This window comes from Arachis stenosperma, chromosome 5 (assembly GCF_014773155.1).
Source record: "Arachis stenosperma cultivar V10309 chromosome 5, arast.V10309.gnm1.PFL2, whole genome shotgun sequence".
NCBI lineage: Eukaryota > Viridiplantae > Streptophyta > Magnoliopsida > Fabales > Fabaceae > Arachis > Arachis stenosperma.
In genome coordinates, this window is record NC_080381.1 from 115313851 (window position 1) to 115334498 (window position 20648).

Genomic DNA, 20648 nt, shown 5'->3' on the forward strand with positions numbered 1-20648 from the left:
TCATAGTTTCGATTGTTAGGTTCAATAACATTTTGAGGTTGTTAGAGTCTTACATACTGACTGAATTTAACACTAGAAACAATAAATGTTTGAAACACTGCGGACATTTCCTTTAAGTTGTACAATAACGAATCTTTCTATGTTCTCAGCTACTTGACTACGGCATGACTTTACTTTGACAGGCAGGGTTTTCCTTCCTAGCATTGAGAGCTTGAATATTTCCAGAATGTAGTCATCCAGCATCCGTAACATTGTTGACTATTATGACCTGATATTAAGAAAACTCATCACGACAACTATACACATTAGATGAATCAAAAAAATCAATTAATTCAGTAAACCTAAAAAAAAGGATCCACGAAACTGCTAGTTACCCTTTAGCCTTTGGGTTCTAGGTTCTTCATCAATTTCCTTTCCCAGTGTTCCACCTACATACACAACAACAGCCTATGTTAAATATAAGTATATAAATTCAAAGAAATACATCACATGGACCAACCATACATTAGTCAGATTATTTTAATAGCTCTACTGCATGCACCCAAACACCATCCGAGACACTTGTACTCTAAATTACAATAAGAAGCATTTTTTTACCTCTAGACGGATTTCTTCCGTGGGAAAATGAATCGGTGCCGCAGCACAAGTGCCTAAGTTGGTTTGGGAATGGTACTTCTCATTTTCACCATCTTCCTGAACCCTTGGGGAGAAACAAGGTCATCTGTTCCCTTTGCGCATCCTCGTCGTGCATTGAGATGAGATATCGTTAGTTAATATTTTGCTTTTTTCTTCCGTGCATAAGTATGTGGAAAAGGTACTGTGGTCGTAAGTACAACTGTTCGTTAAACATAGACGGAGTTCTGCTACGTATTATCGAGGTCTGTAGCCGATGACATGTTGTCGAAATTTAATTTAGTGTGTCAAGCCGACTACAGAAGACGTTTCTTGTTCGGCTAAGTGGGAAGGAGTATCAACTCCAATTTTGTCGGAGTTACCAACTGGTGACGGAATGAAAGTCAGACGGAGGAATGTAGATGATAGTGTTTGGTTAAATGAAGGTTGGTATGCACTTCCTGAGTTCTTAGGACTAAAACATGGATATTTTGTGGTTTTCAAGTACATGCTAAATCCGTATATGAATTAACTGTGATCCACTTTGACTGATGCAAAGTTTGAATAGTCAAGTTTGAAATGTTTTCATAACGACCAGCACGAAGTGACACGGAAAATCATTTCCCACATCCGGTGCTCGTGATGGAAACGGATCAACTTCGAAAATTCAATCATCTATTCACTCAGTAGGGTCATAAGGAATTCATCATGGATTTACCAGTACACAAAAAAACAACAAAATACCCGTGCCTTAGCGCTAAGAAACCAACAACTCCATACCAACTTTCATTCAAACAGACACGAGCATCTATATTTTTTCTCAGTCAAAACTTTTTCCCGTCACCCGCTGGTATCTCCGACAATATTGTGTTAAAAGAGCCTAACCAAGTAACCCTGAAAATTTTATTCACATTACAACCATCACGCCATTGTCTTACCTTCATAGTCAGATTTGTTGGCTGCTTTGGGTTCGGTTATTGAGTGGCTTCACATGTGACTGCAGTTTCCGGCATCCGAACGGCGACGGCAACCCCATGGCTGTCAATTTCATCGACCAACGTGCATCTTGGATCACAAAAGTCCACCCAGCAACACTTGGAAAGAACACTACTTCCCGAACACAATATGAAATCCCAGACAGACACATCAGGTATAAAACACTCAATAAGTCATTCATCAAATCAATTATATACATTAACAACCATGTTCCAATAAAATCATGTCCAAATACACAACCTAAATCGAGAAGAACTTACCATCGTATCGACGAAAGAGCCACTTTGATTTACCGAGAAACAACCCATCCTGTGAGACGATACATGGCATCCACGATACTACCGCTAATTGTGACGATTTGTGGAATTAGGGAAAACCTCAACCGAACGAGCGTTAATGGGGTTGAAGACAATCTGCCCATTTGTAGAACCCTCGCTTGGTGTTGGATAGAGTGATATTGGATGTGGATAAAGTCTTATCTCATTAGGATCGGCAATTTGTGGTTCTCGTTCTTCTCTTCCAGATCCACCTCTTCTTATCTATGCGCTGGACCTGGAAAATAATAAAAAAAAAAGGCAGACACTCCACGCTAGACCAGTGGCCCAGCTGAGATCCAAGCCCAACCACAATAAATTACCCACCCTTGAGTGATTAATATAAACTACAGTTGGGCTATTTTACTCATTGATTGGGCCGAATTAAGTTTTTACTATTCTGTTCATGTATCAAAAAGAAAAACATTTTTCATTAAACCAAGTTAAAAAAAAAAAACTGGTCACATACGGCTTCATTCAAACATTACTGGTGTTTTCATGTTTCTCGATTTACTTTTTTTTCTCTAACATTTTGAGGTCAAACTAGACCAATTTTTTAAAAAAAAACCCCTTTAAATTCTCAATTTAAAACCCAAGATATAAAGAGAGTTTCACATACAAAAATACGAGGTTTTGTTGTCTTCCTCGGCTATTGGGCCAGATTTTTTTTTAATTTTTTGTAAAGGCCAGCAAAGTAATGAATTTATTCTGGCTATACTTCAAAATAAAAAAATTAAGGCAACTCTGCCATTTGTACTTGGAAAACTATTTTTTGTCCAATCAAGTTAAAATGGAAAAGTCAATTAAAAAAACGAGCAGAAAAATATAACATTTGCGAATGCGATTCTGTTTTAGTTACTACCAAAAGTTGTTTTCAACTTAATAACAACGAAAAAAAGTCAATATAATTGTGCAACAAACAAGAAACATATAATACTTTCTAAACCTACAGGAAAGGTCTTAGCATGATATAATATGACAAAGAGGTCAAACACAGGGGCTAAGCGCCTTCAGTCACTCATCCTTATGCATCCTATTTGCATCGAACCTGGATGATCGTCACTGGCTCCTTTGATATCACCTCGAAGACCCCCACACCACCTGGCTTGAAGTTGCACAATGAAGCAAAGTTCTCCCATCCTCCAGAAATAACATCGAAGCTACCATCCCTTTTTCCACTGTACCTTGTATATGTAGCTTCGACCTGTATGTGGCCATGTGTGAGGATGATAGGGTGCCTCTGACCAGTGAAGTGACTGAGATGAGGGACGTTCGGCTGATTATAACACAAGAAATTTCAGTGAGTATTAGCTAATTTAATGCTTACTTCAGTAAAACAACATTTCAACCAAAATGTTGCAACAACTTAACACTTACCAACAATCGCGACGACATCATGCGAGCAGTTAGGTCCATCACAAAAAAAGGCCACTTGCTTTTGACCTTTGCGGCAACCGCTCTAGCACTGGCTGAAGGAGGGATGTTGATACACTTTGCAATTTCATAATTACCAGTCCTTACATATGGTGGTTCTTCAGGATCACGGACTTGGTATGAATTCTCAATGCCACCAAAATCAAAAATCCGGACTTGGAAAGTGGAGTTTCCTTTGTGTGTGAAATATAGCATGGAGTCCAGATTGATTTTGTACATCTGATAAAACTCCTCCCAGCCTCGAGTCAATGCAATTTTGCCACTTTGGAGTTGCGTCCAGAAGCACCGACAGGGGTTATTCCTTCCGTCAGGCACAACTAGGTCCAGGTAGGGGGTACGGTTTGGTAGCTCATCGGGAGTTATAGGTAATGACTGTTAAAAATAGGTAAACTTCTGTCAAAACATCTATAGCATTGCAAAAACTTTTAAATTAAGAGGTGTTAAGGAAACGGATGTTAATTACCAGTTTGAACATTGAAGGCCTTATTACTGGCTTCAGAAACCTCAACTTGTAGCTTTGTGTCGTACCGTCATCCATCGCTTGGACTCTCTTACCCTTGTCCTTCGAAGACGTCATCTATGGCAAGTGTCACAGAGTTGCCAAGTTCAAAAAGGAACAAAGTCAGAGTTCATTTAAAAAAATCCATACAGTCGAATCTTCTGATTTAAAATCAACACACATGCATGTTTTTGGAATTGGAAACAAAGTGGTTCAATTTTTCCACAAACAGTGCAACTATATTTTGTTGAAATGGTTTACTGTCGTGATCTATTGAATCTTTAATAGAACAAACTTAATCAAACCTAAAAGCATAAAATCCTTTTCAGACGAACAAATCAGAAACCCAAATCAGTCACCCATTCATTTAAAAAATGCTTAACCGTCTTATTTTGATTTTACAAAGATTACATTTTTATTACATTGACACTACATGCAGATGATGATTAACAACCGATCACTATCAGGAAAAGAGTTAGGATAGAGTTTCACCTTGTTTGACATTTTCTCGGAGACGAAGCTGTTGGAGTCGATGCCTTCAGCAGCAAATTGTGTGTTAGGTTCGGGTTGCTATGAGGAGTGTTTTGTGAAGGAAGATGGAAGGTGAATAGTGATTACTGAAGGATACTTATGTTACATGCTTGTGAATCAAAAGAAAATATAAAGTAAAAAAATGAGGGGTTAAAAACGCGGCGTTTTTACAAAAAAAATTTAGTTAGTAATTTAGCTACTAAAACTTTGTGGTTTTTGATAATCTCCAACAAATATTCTGTTCTATCCCAATAACTCCCCGTAAATCCCTCTCCTTCGAAGTTCGTTTTCAACGAAATACTAAATAAAATTTAATTTAACTTCAAAAAAAAAAAAGAAATCCTAGGAAAATGAAATTATTAATTGATTGCTATTTACCGCATTAATTTATGCAAATTTGTTGGAACACATTTTAAGATTTACGTAAAATAATTAATTTAATAAGTCGGTTTAACAGTAACTACTACTATTTCCTTTGAAATTTAAATTCTTCAACAATTGTTACTATCGAAATTAATGCTAGATTAAATTAAAACCGCTAGAAACTCGAAACAAACGTTTTAAAATTTTTAAAATTAAATTCAATTTTTTAAATAATCTGATTATTGGGTATCTTTTTTTTCTTTTTTAAAATGCCTGTGACTATCTATTTGATAACTATTATTGTTTATATTTACATTCTTCAATGAAAATTATTAACTACATAAAACTAAAAAAAATCTTTGCACATTTATAAACGACACATTTCCAAAACATTTTGATAATCAATGAATTAAAGTTTATTTTACGTTTTCCAAAATTTCGGATAACACAGAGTTGGCTAATATTAAGTACCCTCTACCACTGATTCGACGTTTGGATTAATTTTACATTAAAAGGATTAATAAATTCTCAACTAACATAGTCACATAGCAAAACATCTGAAGAAGAAAAAAAGTTACGTTCATTAATCAACTATTGTTCGTCTGAAAACTTCCTTGGCATCTCCCTCCCTTCAACCACAGCCATCGTTGAAGTAATTAATCAATAATGGAGTCTGGATTCCGGTAACCATCTTCTTCCATTTTTACCACTTCGTTTGACAGCAGCCGTATCTGTAAAGAATAAAATGGAGCACCTTAATTAAATAAAGAGTCACAAAATGTTTGGCTACTCCCTTCTTTAATGGTTTCGGGCCACTCTGTTTTATTCGTTTTTGTTTCTACATGTTGGTTTAGGTATGTTAATGCATTAAGGAACATTCAACAATCGTACAACCAGTTCTACGTGTTTGGGCTCTTTGCAACAGATGTACGTATATCCACAATTTTGCCTTCTTTTGTTGTTATGATTCTGTTAAAAAACGTTTGGAAAACTAAGTTGCCATGGTTTTGTCTTGTTCCGGCACAGGATGATGTTGAATTCCCACCTAATATTGTGAATCTCTTCAAGTGGTACAGTACCACTGATCTTTATTTGGTTGACACTCAAGACAATTGCCTCCACATCACACCCAAGCAAGAAGGTAACAGGTTCTGGATAAAGGGAGCTGATTTAGGGAGGATACGGCGCATGTACAGACGAAGCTCTTTGCTGAGTGTGGAGCTTAGGTACGTCGGTTGGGGAGTATTCTACATGCTCGTCCGGGACATTAACCGGAAAGATGAACCTCCGTGTGTTGTTGATGAACTGTATGCGACGAAGGTTTTGCCTGAATATATTGTTCAACGCTTAGCTTCGGTGTGCGGGGCTTACTTCAACAAAGAAACCCAACTTAGAGTCTACCAGACCGAGATGTTCCTTAGGAATCACCGCCGGATCCAACAACAGCAATATTTCGATACTCAACAGTCAGGGTGAGTAACAATGGATCATTATTTTCTGGTCTAATTTCTCACGTTTTCATGTTTTATGCTTAAATTTTTTTACTCAACTACAGTGTAAACAAGAGGCAACATGGTGAGGGGGCTGAGGCAGGTCCTAGTAAGCGACAGCGACCCCAGTCCTTTCAAGAATCGTCTGTCAACCAGGGGTCAAATTAACAGATTTATGCAGACCTATAAACTTTCCTGTGTAGTGTAATTAATCAAAATGTTATCCTAAATGTGTTATTTTGTATGTGATGTAATGTGTTTGACATTTGGTGATCAGTTGTGATATATTATGGTTTGTATTTATGGTGCATATGTTGCTTTCTATTTTATTGCGACTACGTTTGTTTATCAGCAGTGTATCGACCAGATACTGACTGCTACTGCATGCAAATACAATGCTACTGAATGCAAATGATACTTTTCGCACGTATCATATATGATAACATTAGTATTTTGGAAAACAATGGATTATGGTAAGCATTACAGATGAATAAAATTTCCCCTTAACATGTTAAACAATCAGTTTTACCATGAAAATATAGGTTTAACTATTCTTCTTGTTTAAGATTTGTTTGTGGCCATAACAAAATCATTGTCACAATATTGTATTCCCTCAAGAATGCTGGGTTTATTTGATTTCTTAACTTTGTTATTCTTTAGTTGGAGCATTCTCCCGATTTTGGGTTTTGAAAAAAGTTAAGAAAAAAAAGAAACGTACTAGATTTCCAAAACAAGTACATTGTCACTGGCCCACTTAAATGTCATTTAGAATTTTTGGTCATAGTGTATAATCCTTCACGTTTGAGAAAGATTTTTTTTCCTAACAACAGCTTTAGTGCCCACGAATAAAATTAAAACTTATACACAAATTGTCTGCCACATACACCGGTCCGAATTTAAAATGACCAACATAATAATATCTTGTGTTTGGGAGGTAGATGGTGAATGACTCCAAATGACATTTACTTAATCAATGGTCGTAGGGTTTGTTATTTCCAATTAAAACTTCATGACCACAGCCGAATAAGGAACCGGATTGATCAAGATTCTATCAACAGAATCAAGTAACATGGAAAGATAATCTAACTTGGATATTAAAAATGAGCCTACAACGTATATTTCGTCTCCCTTAACAAGTAAAGATTCTGTTGGAACTAGATTATTTTGAAAAAAAAGACACTAACCTTTATCGTATATTGTTTGACTAATTCACACAGCGATAATGTGTTCCTGTCCACCATCTGATCCAACATTTCATGCCTTGTATGGTATGATGAACGACATTTTTGTCCCCCATGATAATGCGCGGGATTGATGCATCGTTGAAAAGAACGAAAGCAAAATCACCCGAGTCTTTGTCCCTCCGAGGCATGACTGTCACCCTTTGAACCACATGACCAAACATGTTGCAGAAAAACTCAGCAATGCCCTCTGCAGTGGGCATGGACTCTCGACCGAAGCATACGGTCAGTGTCTTTGGACGTTCCGCGTCATCCAGCTCCTTGCAGACGTACTTCTGCTTTCCCTTATCTTGATCAGTTTGCCTTCCTCCTTGTTGCATATGCAATCCTCGGCCATTGTTATGTCTACTCAATGCCTCTGGTGCAACCGATATGCACTGGTCATGTGTGTTGAAACCCAGTAGTTCTTTAGGAGTCCTCTGGTACTCCAACCACATCGCATCCATCGTTATGTCGCCCATAATTCTAGTGCAAATGGTTGATAGGGTATTGGGAATTAGAGTTAGGAGGACGGATCTCATCCTATGAACCTGATATAACGTGAGCTCAGTTTTCAGCACGTGTCTGAGGGTTTCGAGTTTTCTGGACTTCTCCACAAACCCAGAGAACTCATGAGATACTAGGCATTGCAAACAGATGACACATTCATCGGCAAGACTGTTCATAAACCAGCCTTCTTTTTTTATGGCTGTTTGCACAATACCATTCAGTCCCATTGTCTCCAGTGACAGTAGAAATGCCATGACCATCAGGGACTGTTTAACTTCACGGTGAAGGACTTGCGTCAGCATCCTGAATGCAGTTCGATCGATTCCATGGAACATTTCCAAACATTCGATTGCCATGGTTGAGGGTTTCCTTCTAGTATCCATGTTGTATGGGTGGTGCGCGAAATTGTGATCACTACACAACTTTGCACAACTAACCAGCAAGTGCACTGGGTCGTCCAAGTAATACCTTACGTGAGTAAGGGTCGATCCCACGGAGATTGTTGGTATGAAGCAAGCTATGGTCACCTTGTAAATCTTAGTCAGGCAGACTCAAATGGGTATAGATGATGAATAAAACATAAAGATAAAGATAGAGATACTTATGTATATCATTGGTGAGAGCTTCAGATAAGCGTATGAAGATGCCTTCCCTTCCGTCTCTTTGCTTTCCTACTGTCTTCATCCAATCCTTCTTACTCCTTTCCATGGCAAGCTTATGCAAGGGTTTCACCGTTGTCAGTGGCTACCTCCCATCCTCTCAGTGAAAATGTTCCTATGCTCTGTCACAGCATATGGCTAATCATCTGTCGGTTCTCGGTCAGGCCGGAATAGAATCCAGCGATTCTTTTGCGTCTGTCACTAACGCCCCGCCTGCTAGGAGTTTGAAGCACGTCACAGTCATTCAATCATTGAATCCTACTCAGAATACCACAGACAAGGTTAGACCTTCCGGATTCTCTTGAATGCCGCCATCAGTTCTCGCCTATACCACGAAGATTCCGGTTAAAGAATCCAAGAGATAAAAACTAGAGCCTCGTATGCTTGTAGAACAAGAGTGGTTGTCAGTCACTTTGTTCATGAGTGAGAATGGTGATGAGTGTCACGGATCATCACATTCATCAAGTTGAAGAACAAGTGATATCTTGGACAAAGAACAAGCGGAATTGAATAGAAGAACAATAGTAATTGCATTAATACTCGAGGTACAGCAGAGCTCCACACCTTAATCTATGGTGTGTAGAAACTCCACCGTTGAAAATACATAAGAACAAGGTCTAGGCATGGCCGTGAGGCCAGCCTCCCAGTGATCAAAAGATTCAAAGATCTCCAGATGTCAAGATGATGAAAATACAATAGTGAAAGGTCCTACTTATAGGAAACTAGTAGCCTAAGGTGTACAAAGATGAGTAAATGACATAAAAATCCACTTCCGGGCCCACTTGGTGTGTGCTTGGGCTGAGCAATGAAGCATTTTCGTGTAGAGACTCTTCTTGGAGTTAAACGCCAGCTTTTATGCCAGTTTGGGCGTTTAACTCCCATTTAGGTGCCAGTTCCGGCGTTTAACGCTGGGAATTCTGAGGGTGACTTTGAACGCCGGTTTGGGCCATCAAATCTTGAGCAAAGTATGGACTATCATATATTGCTGGAAAGCTCAGGATGTCTACTTTCCAACGCCGTTGAGAGCGCGCCAATTGGGCTTCTGTAGCTCCAGAAAATCCACTTCGAGTGCAGGGAGGTCAGAATCCAACAGCATCTGCAGTCCTTTTCAGTCTCTGGATAAGATTTTTGCTCAGATCCCTCAATTTCAGCCAGAAAATACCTGAAATCACAGAAAAACACACAAACTCATAGTAAAGTCCAGAAAAGTAAATTTTAACTAAAAACTAATAAAAATATACTAAAAACTCAACTCAAACTACTAAAAACATACTAAAAACAATGCCAAAAAGCGTACAAATTATCCGCTCATCACAACACCAAACTTAAATTGTTGCTTGTCCCCAAGCAACTGAAAATCAAATAAGATAAAAAAGAAGAGAATATGCAATGAATTCCAAAAACATCTATGAAGATCAGAATTAATTAGATGAGCGGGGCTTTTAGCTTTTTGCCTCTGAACAGTTTTGGCATCTCACTCTATCCTTTGAAATTCAGAATGATTGGCTTCTTTAGGAACTCAGAGTCCAGATAGTGTCATTGATTCTCCTAGTTAAGTATGATGATTCTTGAACACAGTTATTTATTGAGTCTTGGCCGTGGCCCAAAGCACTCTGTCTTCCAGTATTACCACCGGATACATACATGCCACAGACACATAATTGGGTGAACCTTTTCAGATTGTGACTCAGCTTTGCTAAAGTCCCCAATTAGAGGTGTCCAGGGTTCTTAAGCACACTCTTATTGCCTTGGATCACAACTTTATTTTTTTCTTTTTCTCTTTCTTTTTCGTTTTTTTTCGTTTTCTTTTCTCCCTATTTTTTTCGTTTTTCTCTCTCTTTTTTTTTTTGTATTCACTGCTTTTTCTTGCTTCAAGAATCATTTTTATGATTTTTCAGATCCTCAGTAACATGTCTCCTTTTTCATCATTCTTTCAAGAGCCAACATTCATGAACCACAAATTCAAAAGACATATGCACTGTTTAAGCATACATTCAGAAAACAAAAGTGTTGCCACCACATCAAACTAATTAAACTGTTATAAAATTCAAAATTCATGCAATTCTTTTCTTTTTCAATTAAGAACATAAGAAAGGTGATGGATTCATAGGACATTCATAACTTTAAAGCATAGACACTAAGACACTAATGATCATAAGACACAAACATAGATAAACATAAGCACTAAAATTCGAAAAACAAGAAAAAAAAGAACAAGGAGATTAAAGAACGGGTCCACCTTAGTGATGGCGGCTTGTTCTTCCTCTTGAAGGTCTTATGGAGTGCTTGAGCTCCTCAATGTCTCTTCCTTGTCTTTGTTGCTCCTCTCTCATGATTCTTTGATCTTCTCTAATTTCATGGAGGATGGTGGAGTGTTCTTGATGCTCCACCCTTAGTTGTCCCATGTTGGAACTCAATTCTCCTAGGGAGGTGTTCAGTTGCTCCCAATAGTCTTGTGGAGGAAAGTGCATCCCTTGAGGCATCTCAGGGATCTCATGATGAGAGGGGTCTCTTGTTTGCTCCATCCTTTTCTTAGTGATGGGCTTGTCCTCATCAATAAGGACGTCTCCCTCTATGTCAACTCCAACTGAATAACAGAGGTGACAAATGAGATGAGGAAAGGCTAACCTTGCTAAGGTAGAGGACTTATCCGCCACCTTATAGAGTTTTTGGGCTATAACCTCATGAACTTCCACTTCTTCTCCAATCATGATGCTATGGATCATGATGGCCCGGTCTAGAGTAACTTCAGACCGGTTGCTAGTGGGAATGATTGAGCGTTGAATAAACTCCAACCATCCTCTAGCCACGGGCTTGAGGTCATGCCTTCTTAATTGAATCGGCTTCCCTCTTGAATCTCTCTTCCATTGGGCGCCCTCTTCACAAATGTCAGTGAGGACTTGGTCTAACCTTTGATCAAAGTTGACCCTTCTTCATGGCCACAACTTCATAGAAGTGGTCTTGATGCACCCTTGAGATGAATCTCTCCATCTCCCATGACTCGGAGGTGGAAGCTTTTGCCTTCCCTTTCCTCTTTCTAGAGGTTTCTCCGGCCTTGGATGCCATAAATGGTTATGGAAAAACAAAAAGCAATGCTTTTACCACACCAAACTTAAAAGGTTTGCTCGTCCTCGAGCAAAAGAAGAAAGAAGAGAGTAGAAGAAGAAGAAAATGAGGAAGAAGGGAATGGCTTTGTGTTCGGCCAAAGAGGGGGAGAAGTGGTGTTTTGGTTGTGTGAAAATGAAGGGGTGAAGAAGGGTTTATGAAGGATGGATGTGAGTGGTGAAGAGAAAGATGGGATTTGGTAGGTGAATGGTTTTTGGAGAAGAGGTATTGAGGTGATTGGTGAATGGGTGAAGAAGAAGAGAGAGAGTGGTGGGTTGGTGGGGATCCTGTGGGGTCCACAGATCCTGAGGTGTCAAGGAAAAATCATCCCTGCACCAAATGGCATTCAAAATCTCGTTTTGAGCCATTTCTGGCGTTAAACGCCGGGCTGGTGCCCATTCCTGGCGTTTAACGCCAGGTTCTTGCCCTTTTCTGGCGTTTAACGCCAGTCTGGTGCCCCTTTCTGGCGTTAAACGCCCAGAATGGTGCCAGACTGGGCGTTAAACGCCCAACTGCTAGCCTTACTGGCGTTTAAACGCCAGTAAGTTCCTCCTCCAGGGTGTGCTATTTTTCTTCCTGTTTTTCATTCTATTTTTGCTTTTTCACTTGATTTTGTGACTTTTTATGATCATCAACCTACAAAAAACATAATATAACAAAGGAAAATAGATAAGATATAATCATTGGGTTGCCTCCCAACAAGCGCTTCTTTAATGTCAGTAGCTTGACAGAGGGCTCTCATGGAGCCTCACAGATACTCAGAGCAATGTTGGAACCTCCCAACACCAAACTTAGAGTTTGGTTGTGGCCTCCCAACACCAAACTTAGAGTTTGACTGTGGGGGCTCTGTTTGACTCTGATTTGAGAGAAGCTCTTCATGCTTCCTCTCCATGGTGACAGAGGGATATCCTTGAGCCTTAAACACAAAGGATTCTTCATTCACTTGAATGATCAGTTCACCTCCATCAACAGCAATCACAGCCTTTGCTGTGGCTAGGAAGGGTCTGCCAAGGATGATGGTTTCATCCATGCACTTCCCAGTCTCTAGGACTATGAAATCAGCAGGGATGTAATGGTCTTCAATCTTCACCAAAACATCCTCTACAAGTCCATGAGCTTGTTTTCTTGAGTTGTCTGCCATCTCTAATGAGATTCTTGCAGCTTGCACCTCAAAGATCCTTAGCTTCTCCATTACAGAGAGAGGCATGAGGTTTACACTTGACCCTAAGTCACACAGAGCCTTCTTGAAGGTCATGGTGCCTATGGTACAAGGTATTGAAAACTTCCCAGGATCTTGTCTCTTTTGAGGCAATTTCTGCCTAGACAAGTCATCCAGCTCTTTGGTGAGCAAATGAGGTTCATCCTCCCAAGTCTCATTTCCAAATAACTTGTCATTTAGCTTCATGATTGCTCCAAGGTATTTAGCAACTTGCTCTTCAGTGACATACTCATCCTCTTCAGAGGAGGAATACTCATCAGAGCTCATGAAAGGCAGAAGTAAGTCCAATGGAATCTCTATGGTCTCATTTTGAGCCTCAGATTCCCATGGTTCCTCATTGGGGAACTCAGTGGAGGTCAGTGCACGCCCACTGAGGTCTTCCTCAGTGGCATTCACTTCCTCTCCTTCCTCTCCAAATTCGGCCATGCTTATGGCCTTGCACTCTCCTTTTGGGTTTTCTTCTGTATTGCTTGGGAGAGTACTTGGAGGGAGTTCAGTAACTTTCTTGCTCAGCTGTCCCACTTGTGCCTCCAAATTTCTAATGGAGGATCTTGTTTCAGTCATGAAACTTTGAGTGGTTTTGATTAGATCAGAGACCATGGTTGCTAAGTCAGAGGGGTTCTGCTTAGAATTCTCTGTCTGTTGCTGAGAAGATGATAGAAAAGGCTTGCCATTGCTAAACCTGTTTCTTCCACCATTATTGTTGTTGAAACCTTGTTGAGGTCTCTCTTGATTCTTCCATGAGAAATTTGGGTGATTTCTCCATGAAGAATTATAGGTGTTTCCATAGGGTTCTCCTAGGTAATTCACCTCTTCCATTGAAGGGTTCTCAGGATCATAAGCTTCTTCTTTAGATGAAGCATCCTTAGTACTGCTTGGTGCATTTTGCATTCCAGACAGACTTTGAGAAATCAAATTGACTTGTTGAGTCAATATCTTGTTCTGAGCCAAAATGGCATTCAGAGTATCAATCTCAAGAACTCCTTTCTTCTGACTTGTCCCATTGTTCACAGGATTCCTTTCAGAAGTGTACATGAATTGGTTATTTGCAACCATTTCAATTAGCTCTTGAGCTTCTGTAGGCGTCTTCTTCAGATGAAGAGATCCTCCAGCAGAGCTATCCAAAGACATCTTGGATAGTTCAGAGAGACCATCATAGAAAATACCAATGATGCTCCATTCAGAAAGCATGTCAGAAGGACATTTTCTGATTAATTGTTTGTATCTTTCCCAAGCTTCATAGAGGGATTCTCCTTCCTTCTGTCTGAAGGTTTGGACTTCCACTCTAAGCTTACTCAATTTTTTGAGGTGGAAAGAACTTTGCCAAGAAGGCATTGACTAGCTTTTCCCAAGAGTCCAGGCTTTCTTTAGGTTGTGAGTCCAACCATGTCCTAGCTCTGTCTCTTACAGCAAAAGGGAATAGCATAAGTCTGTAGACCTCAGGGTCAACCCCATTAGTCTTGACAGTGTCACAGATTTGCAAGAATTCAGCTAAGAACTGATGAGGATCTTCCAATGGAAGTCCATGGAACTTGCAATTCTGTTGCATTAGAGAAACTAATTGAGGCTTAAGCTCAAAGTTGTTTGCTCCAATGGCAGGGATAGAGATGCTTCTCCCATAGAAGTCGGGAGTAGGTGCAGTAAAGTCACCCAGCACCTTCCTTGCATTGTTGTTGTTTTCGGCTGCCATGTGTTCTTCTTCTTTGAAGAATTCGGTTAGGTCCTCTACAGAGAATTGTGCCTTAGCTTCTCTTAGCTTTCGCTTCAAGGTTCTTTCAGGTTCAGGGTCAGCTTCAACAAGAATGCCTTTGTCTTTGTTCCTGCTTATATAAAAGAGAAGAGAACAAGAAAATATAGAATCCTCTATGTCACAGAATAGAGATCCCTTGAGGTGTCAGAGGAACAGAAAAATAGAAAGAAGAGGTAGAAGAATTCGAACTTAATTAGATAGAGTTCGAATTGTGCATTGAGAAGGAGTGGTACTCCATAAATAGAAGGATGTGGGAAGAGAGGAAGAAATTTTCGAAAATCAAGTGAAATATTTTGAAAACATTTTTTTAAAAAAAAAATTAATTAATTTTCGAAAATCAAGAGTGGAGAAGAAATCAAGTAATTTTTGAAAAAGATTTTGAAATTAGAAATCAAAAAGATATGATTTGAAAACCATTTTGAAAAAGATGTGATTAAAAAGATATGATTGAAAAGTTATGGTTTTAAAATGATATGATTGAAAAGATATGATTTTGAAAACAATTTAAAAAGACTTGATTTTAAAAATTAATGACTTGCCTAACAAGAAAAGATATGATTCAAAACATTAAACCTTTCTCAACAGAAAAGGCAACAAACTTGAGATGTTCAATCAAATCATTAATTGTTAGTGATGAGCGGATAATTTATACACTTTTTGGCATTGTTTTTAGTATATTTTTAGTATGATCTAGTTAGTTTTTAGTATATTTTTATTAGTTTTTAATTAGATTTCACTTTTCTGGACTTTACTATGAGTTTGTGTGTTTTTCTGTGATTTCAGGTATTTTCTGGCTGAAATTGAGGGACCTGAGCAAAAATCTGATCCAGAGACTCAAAAGGACTGCAGATGCTGTTGGATTCTGACCTCCCTGCACTCGAAGTGAATTTTCTGGAGCTACAAAAGCCCAATTGGCGCGCTCTCAACGGCGTTGGAAAGTAGACATCCTGGGCTTTCCAGCAATATATAATAGTCTATACTTTGCCCAAGATTTGATGGCCCAAACCGGCGTTCAAAGTCACCTCAAGAAATTCCAGCGTTAAACGCCGGAACTGGCACCTGATTGGGAGTTAAACGCCCAAACTGGCACTAAAGCTGGCGTTTAACTCCAAGGAGAGTCTCTACACGAAAAAGCTTCATTGCTCAGCCCAAGCACACACCAAGTGGGCCCGGAAGTGGATTTTTATGTCATTTACTCATCTATGTACTAGTTTTCTATAAGTAGGACCTTTTACTATTGTATTTTCATCTTTGGATTATTTTTAGATCCTTTGATCAAGAAGGACTTTTGGTCGCTATCTTTGTTTTATGCTATCTTAGACCTTTGGGAGGCTGGCCATTCGGCCATGCCTAGACCTTGTTCTTATGTATTTTCAACGGTGGAGTTTCTACACACCATAGATTAAGGTGTGGAGCTCTGCTGTACCTCGAGTATTAATGCAATTACTATTGTTCTTCCATTCAATTCCGCTTGTTCTTTATCCAAGATATCACTTGTTCTTCAACATGATGAAGGTGATGATTGACGCCCATCACCATTCTCACCCATGAACAAGGTGACTGACAACCACTCTTGTTCTACAAGCATCTGAGGCTTAGTGAATATCTCTTGGATTCCTGATTGCACGATGCATGGTTGATCGCCTGACAACCGAGTGCTCGCCTGACAAACGAGCCAACCATTCCGTGAGGTCAGAATCTTTGTGGTATAGGCAGGACCTGATGGCAGCATTCAAGAGAATCCGGAAGGTCTAACCTTGTCTGTGGTATTCTGAGTAGGATTCAATGATTGAATGACTGTGACGTGCTTCAAACCTGTAACCTACTGGGCGTTAGTGACAGACGCAAAAGAGTGATTCTATTCCGGTAGGGGAGGGAACCAAACCGGTGATTGGCAGCACTGTGACAGAGTGTGTGCATTAGCTTTCACTGCGCGGATGGGAGGTAGCTGCTGACAACAGTGAACCTTATACGAGCTTGCCATGGAAAGGAGTAAGAAAGGATTGGATGAAGCCATTAGGAAAGCAGAGAGACGGAAGGGAAGGCATCTTCATACACTTGTCTGAAGCTCTTACACCAATGATATACATAAGTATCACTATCTTTATCTTCTATGTTATTTTCGTTCATCATCATATACATTTGAGTTTGCCTGACTAAGATTTACAAGATGACCATAGCTTGCTTCAATGCTAACAATCTCGTGGGATCGACCCTTACTCACGTAAGGTATTACTTGGACGACCCAGTGCACTTGCTGGTTAGTTGTGCGAAGTTGTGTAATGCCATGGAATTGAACCACCAAGTTTTTGGAGTTCATGACCAGGGATTATGGGAGTTGTGAAAAGTATTGTTCACAATTTCGCGCACCAAGTTTTTGGCGCCGTTGCCGGGGATTGTTCAAGTTTTGAGCAAGCTTTTGGTAACAATGCCTGGGATTGTTCTAGTTTGGACAACTGACGGTTCATCTTGTTGCTTAGATTAGGTATTTATTTTTTTCGAACTTCTTGAAGATGAATTCTAGAGTTTCATGATGATTTGTTGAAATCTGGCTGGCTGAGAAGCCATGTCTAATCTGATTGGACCGAGGTTTCAACTTATCACCACAAGAGCTTGTTGATTCTCATCAATTTTGCTCTTGGAGCAGTGATCTGCTAAGGCTTGGCTGGCCTTTGGCCATGTCTAGTGTTTTGGACCGTAGCTTTCCTTGAAGGCTTGGCTGGCTGTGAAGCCATGTCTAATTCCTGGACCGGAGTCTTAGACTAGCATTGCACTGATTCCTGGAATTCTCATCAAGAATTTTGATACCTTTTCCCACTTAATTTTCGAAAAACACAAAAAAATTTACAAAATCATAAAAACCAAAAATATTTGATATTTCCTGCTTAAGTCTAGTGTCTCATCTTAAGTTTGGTGTCAATTGCATGCATTCATTCATGTGTCTTAAGGATCCTCAAGTAATTCTTGATGATTTTTGTGTTCTAATCTTTGAATTCTATTGACTTGAAGCATTTTGTGTGTCTCATATGCATCCTCATATTGTTAATGTCAGTAGTATACAAACTGCTAAGTTTGGTGTCTTGCATGCATTGTTAATTGATTCCTTTTGCATTTTGATTATTAAAAATCCAAAAATATTTTTAATTTGTGTCTTTCAAGTCAATGATACAAAGAATTGAAGATTCAGAACATACTGCAGAGGAATTATACAGAAAAAAGCTGAGCATTCAAAAATGCCCAGTGAAGAAGGCAGACTGGCGTTTAAACGCCAGCCAGGGTACCTGGTTGGGCGTTTAACGCCCAAAAAGGTAGCATTTTGGGCGTTAAACACCAGAATGTATACCATTCTGGGCGTTTAACGCCAGGATGGTGCTAGGGGGAAGATTCTGTTTTCAAAATCAATTTTTTTCAAGTTTTCAAAGTTTTTCAAAACCAAATCTTTTTCAAATCATATCTTTTCAATCAAATGTTTTCAAAATTAATTTCTTTCCTTTTTCAAAGATACTTACTAACAATTAATGATTTGATTGAACATTTTTTGCCTTTTCTATTAAGAACGGTTTTATGTTTCAATCATATCTTTTCTTGTTAGGCAAGTCATTAATTTTTAAAATCATATCTTTTCAAATTGTCTTCAAATCATATCTTTTAAAATTGTTTTCAAATAATATCTTCTCAATCACATCTTTTTAAAACCATAACTTTTCAATTAAATCTTTTTAACCACATCTTTTTCAAAATAGTTTTCAATCAAATCTTTTTAATTTCTAATTTCAAAATCTTTTTCAAAAATCACTTGATTTCTTTTTCACTTTTAATTTTCGAAAATTATCAATCAAATTTTCAAAATGTTTTCAAAATCTTTTAAATTGAATTTTCGAAAATTCTCTTCCCTCCTTCCCACATCCTTCTATTTATGGAGTACCACTCCTTCTAAATGCACAATTCGAACCTTATCTAATTAAAGTTAGAATTCCTCTTCTCCTTCTTCTTTCTATTTCTCTTTTCCTCTGACATTTCAAGGAATCTCTATACTGTGACATAGAGGATTCCACATTTTCTTTTTCCCTTCTCTTTCATATGAGCAGGAGCAGAGACAAAGGCATTCTTGTTGAAGCTGACCCTGAACCTGAAAGGACCTTGAAGAGAAAGCTAAGAGAAGCTAAAGCACAACTCTCTCTAGAGGACCTGACCGAATTCTTCAAGGAAGAAGAACACATGGCAGCCGAAAACAACAACAATGCCAACAATGCAAGGAAGGTGCTGGGTGACTTCACTGCACCTACTCCTGATTTCTATGGGAGAAGCATCTCTATCCCTGCCATTGGAGCAAACAACTTTGAGCTTAAACCTCAATTAGTTTCTCTAATGCAACAGAATTGCAAGTTCCATGGACTTCAATGGAAGATCCTCATCAGTTCTTAGCTGAATTCTTGCAAATCTGTGACACAGTCAAGACTAATGGGGTTAACCCTGAGGTCTACAGACTGATGCTATTCCCTTTTGCTGTAAGAGACAGAGCTAGAATATGGTTGGATTCTCAACCTAAAGAAAGCCTGGACTCTTGGGAAAAGCTAGTCAATGCCTTCTTGGCAAAGTTCTTTCCACCACAAAGATGGAGTAAGCTTAGAGTGGAAGTCCAAACCTTCAGACAGAAGGATGGAGAATCCCTCTATGAAGCTTGGGAAAGATACAAACAATTAATCAGAAGATGTCCCTCAGACATGCTTTCTGAATGGAGCATCATAGGTATTTTCTATGATGGTCTCTCTGAACTATCCAAGATGTCTTTGGATAGCTCTGCTGGAGGATCTCTTCATCTGAAGAAGACGCCTGCAGAGGCTCAAGAGCTAATTGAAATGGTTGCAAATAACCAATTCATGTACACTTCTGAAAGAAATCCTGTGAACAATGGGACTAGTCAGAAGAAAGGAGTTCTTGAGATTGACACTCTGAATGCCATATTGGCTCAGAACAAGATATTGACTCAACAAGTCAATTTGATCTCTCAAAGTCTGTCTGGAATGCAAAATGCACCAAACAGTACTAAGGATGCTTCATCTGAGGAAGAAGCTTATGATCCTGAGAACCCTTCCATGGAAGAGGTGAATTACCTAGGAGAACCCTATGGAAACACCTATAATTCTTCATGGAGAAATCACCCAAATCTCTCATGGAAGAATCAAGAGAGACCTCAACAAGGTTTCAATAACAATAATGGTGGAAGAAACAGGTTTAGCAATGGCAAGCCTTTTCCATCATCTTCTCAGCAACAGACAGATAGTTCTAAGCAGAATACTTCTGACTTAGCACAATGGTCTCTGATCTAATAAAGACCACTCAAAGTTTCATGAATGAAACAAGGTCCTCCATCAGAAATTTGGAAGGACAAGTGGGTCAGCTGAGCAAGGAAAGTTACTGAACTCCCTCCTAGCACTCTCCCAAGTAATACAGAAGAAAATCCAAAAGGAGAGTGCAAAGCCAGGAACAATGGGAATCTGAGGCCCAAAATGACCATAGAGATTCCATTGGACTTACTTTCTTCATGAGCTCTGATGAGTAGTATTCTCTGAAGAGGATGAGTATGTCACTGAAGAGCAAGTTTCTAAATACCTTGGAGCAATCATGAAAAATGAATGACAAGTTATTGGAAATGAGACTTGGGAGAAGAACCACCTTTTTCTCACCAAAGAACTGGATGACTTGTCTAGGCAGAAACTGCCTCAAAAGAGGCAGGATCCTGGGAAGTTTTCTATACCTTGTACCATAGGCACCATGACCTTCAAGAAGGCCTTGTGTGACTTAGGGTCAAGTGTAAACCTCATCCCCTCTCTGTAATGGAGAAATTAGGATCTTTGAGGTGCAAGCTGCAAGAATCTCATTAGAGATGGCAGAAAATTCAAGAAAACAAGCTCATGGACTTGTAGAGAATGTTTTTGGTGAAGA

At 39.1% G+C, this 20648-nt stretch overlaps 2 protein-coding genes and 2 non-coding genes across 4 annotated transcripts; 1 reads left to right on the top strand and 3 right to left on the bottom strand.

Moving 5' to 3' along the window:
• Positions 1–366: 366 nt before the first annotated feature.
• On the bottom strand, positions 367–3933 carry LOC130981152 (uncharacterized). The gene is made up of 5 exons (XM_057904772.1): positions 3820–3933; positions 3300–3728; positions 2971–3198; positions 598–693; positions 367–447 (listed from the first exon to the last, which is right to left on the bottom strand). Exons 1-5 carry the CDS (start codon positions 3931–3933, stop codon positions 367–369), a joined length of 948 nt encoding a protein of 315 aa, XP_057760755.1.
• Positions 3934–7443: 3510 nt separating this feature from the next.
• LOC130981153 (uncharacterized) lies at positions 7444–8352 on the bottom strand. Its single transcript, XM_057904774.1, has one exon. It carries the CDS (start codon positions 8350–8352, stop codon positions 7444–7446), a length of 909 nt encoding a protein of 302 aa, XP_057760757.1.
• A 5785-nt stretch (positions 8353–14137) lies between these two features.
• LOC130983711 (small nucleolar RNA R71) lies at positions 14138–14245 on the top strand. Its single transcript, XR_009087689.1, has one exon. It is a non-coding gene; the product is annotated as a small nucleolar RNA R71 (small nucleolar RNA).
• Positions 14246–19324: 5079 nt separating this feature from the next.
• On the bottom strand, positions 19325–19432 carry LOC130984291 (small nucleolar RNA R71). Its single transcript, XR_009088234.1, has one exon. It is a non-coding gene; the product is annotated as a small nucleolar RNA R71 (small nucleolar RNA).
• Between the last annotated feature and the right edge of the window lie 1216 nt (positions 19433–20648).